Source organism: Piliocolobus tephrosceles, chromosome 21, assembly GCF_002776525.5.
Source record: "Piliocolobus tephrosceles isolate RC106 chromosome 21, ASM277652v3, whole genome shotgun sequence".
In the NCBI taxonomy this organism is placed as follows: Eukaryota; Metazoa; Chordata; class Mammalia; order Primates; family Cercopithecidae; genus Piliocolobus; species Piliocolobus tephrosceles.
In genome coordinates this window covers 20248695-20259140 of record NC_045454.1, presented here as the reverse complement: position 1 = coordinate 20259140, position 10446 = coordinate 20248695, and the positions used below count along the sequence as shown (strand labels likewise).

At 45.7% G+C, this 10446-nt stretch overlaps 1 protein-coding gene across 2 annotated transcripts in view; it reads left to right on the top strand.

The window, feature by feature from the left end:
- The first annotated feature begins 377 nt into the window (after positions 1-377).
- ZNF875 (zinc finger protein 875) overlaps positions 378-10446 on the top strand; it is a 32333-nt gene continuing 22264 nt past the window's right edge. For both annotated transcript variants that reach the window (XM_023229370.1, XM_023229369.1), the window contains exons 1-2: positions 378-539; positions 931-1018. In XM_023229370.1, coding sequence (XP_023085138.1) covers positions 986-1018 — 33 coding nt within the window. In that variant the 5' untranslated portion in view covers positions 378-539; positions 931-985. The remainder of the gene's footprint in view (positions 540-930; positions 1019-10446) is intronic.

Sequence of the window (10446 nt, the reverse complement as noted above, 5' to 3'; positions counted from 1 at the left end):
CGCGCCTGTCCCGACCTGGCACCTGCTCGGGGAAGGGCGCATCAGGGCGGAGACTTGGGTAGTGAATGCAGCTCACCTGCACCTGAAGGTCAGCGCACACTGGCCACCCGCAGAGCGCTGGGACCACATTTTCCAGAATCCTTCGGCCGTCCCGCGATGCTCTCGAGGTCAGCAGATCTCATTGGCTTACAGAGGATGAACTTGTCAACGTCACTTGGGCATCTTAACAGTGGGCTCCTAAACTGGGTTGTGTGCGCTGTGCAGATGTCAGAGGCACCCTGTGTGGTGGGCAAAGCCCACTACTTCTCAGCCTCTCTAGCTTGGAAACTACAATCCCCAGAGGCCTCTGCGGTCACTTCCGTCCCCTCCCTATCCTCCTCAATGTGTAGCGTTGACGTCAGAAGCACGTCCGGTCGGTGGGCCCGGCGCGTTAGGTTGGTTAGGATCGGGGAAGGCCTCCCACCTCAGGTCTTTCCCACCCCTCTGCATCTTGTTACCTGACTTTCGGCTTGAAGATCCGCAGCGTGCACCCGCGTTCCGTGAGTGCCCTATAGGCAGTCAACATGCCCCTCTGCGTGTCTCTGTGTTACTCACGGGGACGCAGGCTGGGAGCCGCAGAGCTGGCTCAGAACTCGGGCGCTCTCCTGTGGGCACCTCCAGGCCATTTTCCGTTCATTTGAGCCCACAGGGTTAGAGACAGACCCTCACTCTGTTGCTTGGGGACAAGGGCTTCACTCCCTGGCCCGAGCTTGCGGCTGAGCTTGAGGGTGCTGGGTCATCCTGGGCCCCATCTGGATGGGAATCGGCTGCCCCGGTGATTTCTGTGACATCCCCGACCCCAACTATGGGGCTCTGGAGCGAACTCCGCTTCACCTCATGGGGAGGCAGTTTCCACCTAGGCCACTCTTTTATTTCTCTTTACATCCCCAGATCTGTCTTCCGAGACTTTGCCCTTCTCCAGGAAGAGCACGCAGGAGACCAGAAAATGGCCACAGGGCTCCTGAGAGCCAAAAAAGAGGTGAGAATTACCTGTAATTCCATCTTGGCTGTCAACAGAATGGGTTCCATTACCTTTTGTCCTGGAGGCTGCCTTGTTGGTATTGGGCAAAGTCATTACTAGTCTGTAGAACAAGGAGGAACAGTTTGATACAGTCTTGTAGAGCATCCGATTCTGTCGCTGTCCGGGGCGCCACTTTTAACCTGCACGGACCTGGTGGACAGAACAAAGGGAATAAAAAACGAGAGACAAAAGAGTATATTTGGAAGAGCGGTCAGGGGGCACTTTGTCTCTAGTGGTCAAGGGCCCTGAGCTTTACACAGCTCTCCTGTATTTATTGGTAAAAGAGATAACCAGAAAGGGGGGATGATTGTCAGGTAATTGTCAGTTGGCCATTTGGTTCGCAATTGGGAGACTGCGAACAATGGTGGTTCTCTAGATTTCCTGGTAGATAACTTCAAGGAGCCCAGCGCCAGGCAGTGAAGTCCCTCAGCAAACCTTTTGGTGTCAGTCGCAGTGTGAGTTTGCTCACATCCTGCATTCATGATAAACAGTTTGCTGTTTGATTATATAACCTCCAGTGAAATGCTGAGTTGGGCATGATCCCTTTGGTCTTTTTGACTCCCAACATAGTCTGACCTGAATTTTACCTTTGAGATCATTCCTAGTCCTGGAAGAGTGGCTCATTCTGACAGGAGTCTTCCCTCAGCATTCCTTTCTGCTCCATACCACAGTCACTCATGAAATAGTTAATTGTGAACAACACATATGAAACAGTTTAAATAAAAGTAAAGAGACATACATGCATAATTGTTCGGTGATGTGGATGAAGGGCAGGGACAGCACAGATGCCTGTGATTTCAAATGCTTGGGGAGGACTCCTAGAAGTAGGGCTGTCTCAGTTGCCCCTGACTGGTTTGGTAAGTTGGAGACTGGGGGAAGGCATTCCAGTGGGAGGTGGCAAGGAAGCATAGTTTCAGAGGCTGGACTGTTGCTACAGTGTATAAGGATTATGGTGGCCAGTGGACTTGCTTAAGGTTTTTTGTTTTTGTTTTTGTTTTTGTTTTGAGAGGGAGTCTCACTCTGTCACCCAGGCTGGAGTGCAGTGGCTCCATCTTGGCTCACTGCAAGCTCCGCCTCCCAGGTGCACGCCATTCTCCTGCCTCAGCCTCCCTAGTAGCTGGGACTACAGGCGCTCGACACCACACCCGGCTAATTTTTTGTATTTTTAGTAGAGACGGGATTTCACCGTGTCAGCCAGGATGGTATCGATCTCCTGACCTCAGGATCCGCCCACCTCGGCCTCCCAAAGTGCTGGGATTACAGGCATGAGCCACCACACCCAGCCCCTTATGCGTATTTAAAAATCAACCTTGGCCAGGTGTGGTGGCTCAAGCACCAACATAGTTGCCAGGCTGGTTAACAGTCATTTTTGATGTGAGTTAACTTGGTTATTTCAGATATGCCTTGACTATTCTTATCAAGAAATCTGAGTGGAATTAGACAGGAAAAGAGATTTCTTAATTGTGGACTCCTGTGGTGGGGATTATGCATTCCTGGATGTTATCAGAGCAACCCTGAGACTTCTGTTTCTCATTTCTAAAATATTTAATTCATTTGAAAGTGTTAATACCAGGAATACATAAGAAATCCAATTCAAGACATTTCCCAAGGTAGCACTGAATATTTTTTTATGTGTACTTTGTTTTTTTTTGAGACGGAGTCTTGCTCTGTCGCCCAGACTGGAGTGTAGTGGCACGATCTTGGCTTACTGCAACCTCTGCCTCTTGGGTTCAAGCGATTCTCCTGTCTCAGCCTCCTGGAGTACCTGGGATTACAGGTGTGTGCCACCACGCCCGGCTAATTTTTATATTTTTAGTAGAGATGGGGTTTCACCATGTTGGCCAGGCTGGTTTCAAACTCCTGACCTCAGGTGATCTGCCCACCTCAGCTTCCCAAAGTGCTGGGATTACAGGCGTGAGCCACCGCACCCAGCCTTTTTGTGTGTACTTTCTTCACCTCTCCCAGTGTTATCAGGGAAACATTCTTTCTGATTGGCTGGGAAAAGTCAGAAGTTTGTGGTAGCTGACTTTTTGCCCCCTTCTTCATTCTCAGTAGGTCCACCGGGAACTGCATCCTGTACAGAAACAGAAACAAGATGTTCTTCAATGTAGCTTTTTAACGAAGTATTTACTTAGGAAAAATGAAAGGGCATGAGCATTTAAATAGTTGTTTAAGATGAAACCTCTGTGCCTCTCATATCTAGCACACATGAAATGTCTGGTGCATGAAGGAATCACAACATTAAATAAATGATTTGAAGGAACTAAGTAACAAACAAGTTTCCGTTGTTTGCTTTGGTGTGTTATTTTAGGCATGTGATTAATCACATATTTCAGGGGCATTGGGTAGAATTTCCAGGTACTCTTGATATGCATGAGATCTGAATTATACAAAATAATCAAAGCAAGACTATGTTAGGACATTAGGTGTTACTGCCAAGGATCTTTGCCTAAGAGAATAAATTAAAATTTGTGTTAAATTTGTAACAATGAGATGAACTGGCAGGCACATTATGTTATTTTTTTCCTTAGCAGTTTTCCTTTTCCTTGATGCCATACAACAAACTTGAGTGTCTGCTATGTGCAGAACACTCAGGAGATTACGGTTAATGATGGGTAAAACACAGCATGCACACTCAGGAGTCTTCCATTTTTATTTTAGGATTCCTTTCTCACTGGGATTTAATTTTATTTTATATGCACACATACTCCTACAAACACATATTTTGACAGGCCCTAATGGTAAAATCATAATGTAGTAAAGTTACTGGCAGTGTATCTACCCAGCCCTATTTTTAAAGGTGTAGGAACAGCCAATACTTATCCCACTGAAAATAATTTCCATAGTAATCCATTGAATGAATGAATTCGTCCATTGTTTCCCAATTTGTGGACTCCTGTTTCCAATATTTAACTGTTGCAAATAATACTTCTATGATCAGCGTTGTACAGAAAATTCTTATATAGGTTTTTTTCTCAAAACAAAATATGACAAGGTGAATAGAAATGACTGTTTTGAAGCATTGGGCAACCACGCCAGTTGGAGATTTGAACCCTGCCAGTTCTTTTTTGTTTTTTGTTTTTGAGATAGAGTTTCGCTCTGTCGCCCAGGCTGGAGTGCAGTGGGGCGCGATCTTGGCTCACTGCAAGCTCCGCCTCCCAGGTTCATGCCATTCTCCTGCCTCAGCCTCCTGAGTAGCTGGGACTATAGGCACCCACCACCACGCCCGGCTAAGTTTTTGTATTTTTAGTAGAGACAGGGTTTCACCGTGTTATCCAGGATCTTGATCTCCTGACCTCGTGATCTGCCTGCCTGGGCCTCCCAAAGTGCTGGGATTACAGGCGTGACCCACTGTGCCCCGCTGTTTTATTATTTATTTTATTTTATTTTATTTTGAGACAGAGTCTCGCTGTGTCACTATGTCCCACTGCATCAGACTGGGATCGATCTCGGCTCACTGCAACCTTTGCCTCACAGGTTCGAGCAATTCTCTTGTCTCAGCCCCTTGAGTAGCTGGGATTACAGGTGCCCGCTACCACACCTGGTCAATTTTTGTATTTTTCATAGAGACAGGGTTTCACCATATTGGCCAGGCTGGTCTCAAACTCCTGACCTCAAGTGATCCACCTTCCTTGGCCTCCCAAAGTGCTGGAATTACAGGCATGAGCACTGCGGCCAGCCCTGAACCCTGCCAGTTCTAAAGAATTTGAACTTCCAATTATTTCTTTCTTTTCTGAGACTCCCTTCTTCACCATGTGTTGCTTTATACTGTGCAATTTTTATTTTATTTTATTCTATTCATTTATTATTATTATTTTAGATGGAGTTTCATTCTTGTTGCCCAGGCTAGAGTGCAATGGCATGATCTCAGCTCACTGCAATCTCTGCCTCCCAGGTTCAAGTGATTCTCCTGCCTTAGCCTCCCAAGTAGCTAGAATTACAGGCACGCGCCACTATGCCCGGTTTGTTTTGTATTTTTAGTAGAGATGGGGTTTCACCATGTTGGTCGGATTGGTCTTGAACTCCTAACCTCAGGTGATCCACCCACCTCGGCCTCCCAAAGTGCTGGGATTACAGGTGTGAGAAACCACGCCCAGCCCTACTGTGCAACTTTTATTTGTTTTTATTTTAGTTATTACACTGTGCAGATTTTGATTACCAGGGTAGACCTGCCAACTCGGGTTTCTTTCTTCTCTCATGTGAAAGCTCACATAGTGTCCTGATTTGTTTCCAAATGCTGACTTGGTTCTTTGCCACCCACTACATGTTTCTGTAATCCTCACTTTCCCCAACATTGCAGTAACATCACTTTTCAGAAACCTTTAGTGCCTCATTTCAGTATCCTGCATATTTAGGACAGTCCTCATTTCAAATGTTATATCCTGTTGTCTGAGGTCATGTTCTGATTGTTCAGTCTGAAAGTGTGTTTATTGTTACCACAGGGGAGTCATCTTATGTATACTTTTAACTTAGATACATTTACTTTTTATCCACTCAGCTGAAAAAAGAGGAGAAAAATAAAAGTAGGTCAGGTCAATCTGTTGTTCTCTTTCCCATTTAATGAATTCATGCCCAGGAGTGAGTGAGAAATGGGAAGACTGAATCTGCCGCTCTCCAAAACTAGCTTAGGAGTTTCTGACATCATGGGCATCCCAGCAAGCCAACGGTCACGTTAGTCACCAAGTATTTTTCATATAACGTGATCCCTCTATCAGTGTATTAGCCTTTGCTGTATAATAAACAATCCTAAACATCAGTGGCTTAAAACAAAATCACTTATTAGCACATAATAGGGTAGGTTCATATTTTGGGCTAGACGCAGGTAGGTTTGCAGGTTTCACCTGGTCTTGTCATTTTGCTGCAGTCAGCTGGCATTTTGACCAGGGCTGGAGGACTATCCATGCCTGACAGGAGGCTGGTTGGCTGGGGTGCCTAGTTTCTTCTTGGTTCTCTTCCATATGGGCTTGGGCTTGGTCACACGGTCTTGGGTTTCTCTACACAGGAAGAGAGGACAGCCCCAGTTAACAAGTACTTTTAACATTTTGGCTTTTGTCATGTTCACTGATGTCCTTTTGGCCAAAGGAAGTCACATGGCCAAGTCCAGAGTCATCATAGGAGGGGATAACATAAGAGAGTAGATACAGGGAGCCATGATTTATTGGTCCCAATGATTCATACCCTTACCACGTGCAAGATAAACTCACCCCCTCCCAAGATCCCCAAAAGTGTCATCTTCAAATTCAAAAGTCCAGTATCTTATGTGTAACAGTCTGGATGTGGCAAAAGCTTCTTCAGTGGATCCTTTTTGAGTCAGATACTTGTATACTAAAAAGGCGAGTCATTTGTTTCCCTCCACCCCAAACGTGTTCTACCTAACATACAGCGGTGAGAGAGAGACACTGCAGTAGATGCTCCCATTCAGAAAGGACAGGAATTAGGCATGGAGGAGGCCTCTTAATTTTGAACTGTTTCAGATCCTTCAGACTTCCTTGAAAACTCTATGGGTTTCCCATGTACCAGATTTGGGACTACTGTATTAAGCAGAAGCTGAAATCACAGTCAAATATGCCTCTCATCTTTGGCAAGATGTCAGTGCTATGGGACAATGCCCATACGAATCTCAGAAGCCTTTTTGTGTGGCTTGGAGACTCCACTAGGCATCCCTTAACACTTCAGAGGTCCTAAAGTTTGGGTCTTTTAGGCAAACTCTTGATTTGATCTTTACTCTGAGTTTATTTTTTTATTTTGAGACATGTGCCAGCTGGAGAGACTGAAGGTGTAAAACAATTTTATTTCCAAGCTAGCAAGTCCTGACTTGTCTATATTTCCTCTAAATTATGCTTGCAAGCTGTATAATTCTTCAGCTCTTCTGTTTCTGGACATTATTATATGTTGCTAGAAACATCCAACTGAATTTTTTTTTTTTTTTCAGACAGAGTTTCCCTCTTGTTGCCCAGGCTGGAGTGCAATGGTGCGATATCGGCTCACTGCAACCTCCGCCTCCCAGGTTCAAGCGATTCTCCTGCCTCAGCCTCCCAAGTAGCTGGGATTACAGGCATGCACCACTACACCTGGGTAATTTTGTATTTTTAGTAGAGATGGAGTTTCTCCATGTTGGTCAGGCTGGTCTCGAACTCCTGACCTCAAGTGATCCACCCGCCTTGACCTCCCAAAGTGTTGGGATTACAAATGTAAGCCACCACGCCCAGCCCAACTGAAGCTTTTAACAGGTTTTCTGGAGATCTCTTTAACTAGATCCAAAAATTCATCAGGTATATTTTCTGTTTTCGAAGTTCATGCAGACAGTAGCTTTGCTAATATATAATACGAGTTGCCTTGTTCAAGCTGCCATATCAGTTTCCTCACTCCTTTTCCAGTTCCCACTAGCAGTTTGTTTACTGCTTTTCCAGCCTGTGTTAATAGTTTTCCTGGATGCTTTCCAAGCCTCTGCCCATGTCCTGCTCCCAGAGCTAATACCACATGTTTTAAGTATTTTGTTATGGCAGCACTTCACTTCTGTGTACCAACTTAGTGACCTAAAGAACACAGTGGCTTAGGCCGGATGCAGTGGCTTTTGCCTGTAATCCCAGCACTTTGGAAGGCCGAGGTGGGCAGATCACAAGGTCAGGAGTTCGAGACCAGTCTGACCAACATAGTGAAACTCCATCTCTACTAAAAATACAAAAATTAGCTGGATGTGGTGGCGCACGCCTGTAGTCCCAGCTACTTGGGAGGCTGAGGCGGGAGCAGGAGAATCACTTGAACCCGGGAGGTGGAGGCTGCAGTGAGCTGAGACCACGCCATTGCACTCCAGCCTGGGTGACAGAGTGAGACTCTGTCTCAAAAAAAAAAAAAAAGAACTTAGCGGCTTAAAATAAAATCATTTTTTCAAAATCCTGTGGGTCAGCGAGTAGGCCCGGCATGGCTGGGCTGATCCTCTTGGCATCCACATGTGGCTGTAGGCTGCTCAGCTAGAGCTGGATGGTGTCAACCTGTCTGGTGGTTGACAGCCTGGTTGGCTGGGATGCTTCAATTCCTGGTTCTCCTCCATGTGGCCTCTTCAGCAGGCAAGCTCAGGTTATTTATATGGTGGTCTCAAGATTTCCTGCATAGAGAGAAGGCCAGCCCTGTACTCAGATGCCTCTCAAACATCTGCTTGCATCATGTTTGCTGATGTCCCACTGGATAAAGCAAGTCCCATGGCCAAGCCCAGGGTTAGTTTAGGAGGAGATTGCATGAAGGGTCGAAACAGGGAGGCATGATTCACTGGGGCCATCACTGTACCCACCCACTGGTTAGATACAATGCTTTTGGCCACAGGCAACAGTAAACCTAATTTAGGTTGTTCTAAACAATAAGTAACTTAGCCCATATAAAAGGAAGCTCAGACAGTGGGTGCACTTTGGGATTGGTCCTTCAGCTCCATAAGCTTACTAAGGACTGGGGTTCTTTCGTCTCCACAGTCTACCCTGTTCTCTACAGTGTCAGCCTCATCCAGGCTGGTTCCCCTCAAAGCCATAGGATGTTTCCCAATAGCAACTTTGTTTAATTCCGACAATGGCCCTATAAGGTGAGTACTATTATAATATCGATTTTATAGGAAATTGAGACACAGATACTAAGATATCTAAGTAGGTAAGATAACTAAGAGAGGGGACTGTAATTTGAACAGTTTGTCTCCAAAGTTTGTGCTTTTAGCCACTGAGTAGTTGTTAAACTTTAGTGTGCATCAGAATTACCTGGAAGCCTTGTTCAAACAGGTTGCTGGGCTCCCCCCGCAGTTTCTGATTCAGTAGCCCTAGGATGGGGACTGAAAATTTTTATTTCTAACAAGTTCCCAGGGGATGCTAGTGCTGCAGGTTCAGGGACCACACATTGAGCCAGTGCACTAAGCCCTGCTGCCTTTTTGGGTAATCTGTGCCCATGTTTCTGAGCATCAGGAAAAGTGCTGACTTCCTGTGATTCCATCTTACAAATCAGAAGAAGTTTTTTGCTAGATTCCTGCAGTAAGACTTCTTGTGGCCTGTTGGTTACCATTCATTTTTCATATATTTACTTTTCGGCTGGCAAGTGGATGAATTAACTCCCCCAAGCTTCTAGCTGTGTTTCTACTCAGTGGGAGAGATTTGGAGTGGATCATGAGGGTCAGCCATACAGTGTTTACAATGCCCCCTACATGCATGGTTCACAGACAAACCATGAGTTGTTCCGGGGCTGGAGGAATAACCGGTTGTGTTAAATGTGTTAAAGTAACATTAGTTGCTCTGTAATGTAGCTCCTTCACTGGAGATTTTCAAGGGGTGTATGTGTGTATGTTCTGAGAAGGGGTTGTAAAAGTAAATCACAACAGCGACTAGGCAGGTACCTGAATAGTCTTTTTCTCTCCAGTGTTTAATGATAAACAGTTTCAGACATATGGAAAAAACCAGGAAGCCTTATACATTGAACACTCACTTACCACCTAGATTCAACAGTGAGTACCTCCTTCTCATGAACTTTTCCTGATCCTCAATCCTACATGACCTCTCCCTCTTGAAATTTCTCTGACCCAGTGATTCACAACTATCACTCTACTTTTAGGAGCCTTTAGAAGTACAAAAGCCCCATCCCCTGTTTTTTAATTTTTTTATTATTATTATTATTTGAGATAGAGTCTAGCTCTGTCACCCAGGCTGGAGTGCAGTGGCGCCATCTTGGCTCACTGCAAGCTCTGCCTCCCGGGTTCACGCCATTCTCCTGCCTCAGCCTCCCAAGTAGCTGGGACTACAAGCACCCGCCACCACGCCCAGCTAGTTTTTTGTATTTTTAGTAGAGATGGGTTTTTACCGTTAGCCAGGATGGTCTCGATCTCATGACCTCCTGATCCTTCCCAAAGTGCTGGGATTACAAGCGTTAGCCACCATGCCCAGGCTTCCTGGTTTTATTGATTTGTGGTGGGACTCAAGAATCCATAATTTAAAACACCACCCAGGTAGCTGTGAAGTATAGCCAGAGAGAGATGAGGTGTGAGAACCAAAGCTGTCACTCATCTGTGCCCTTCTCTTGTGATTCAGTGCATTGGGAGTGGCTGGGTTTGGAGACAGCTATCAGTATAAGTGGGTGTGGGTAGAGTCTTAAGGCCATTTCATAGTCCAGCCAGTGTAGAATAATGGAGCTGGTAGGGGACAGGAAATATAGGGAGGATTCCCTGGGAAGGGTACAGTGTGGAATTAGTTTTAGAGACACAATGTCGTACCTGCAAGGAGTGATGGAGGCATTCTGAGAAGGGGATGCAAAATCAAATCAAAGAGACAAGGCATGTACCTAAATGGATGACACTGGTGAGGCAGTCTCCAATAGTGTGTTGCGGCTGATAGACCCCCAGCATGAGTCACCGTCAGCCAACT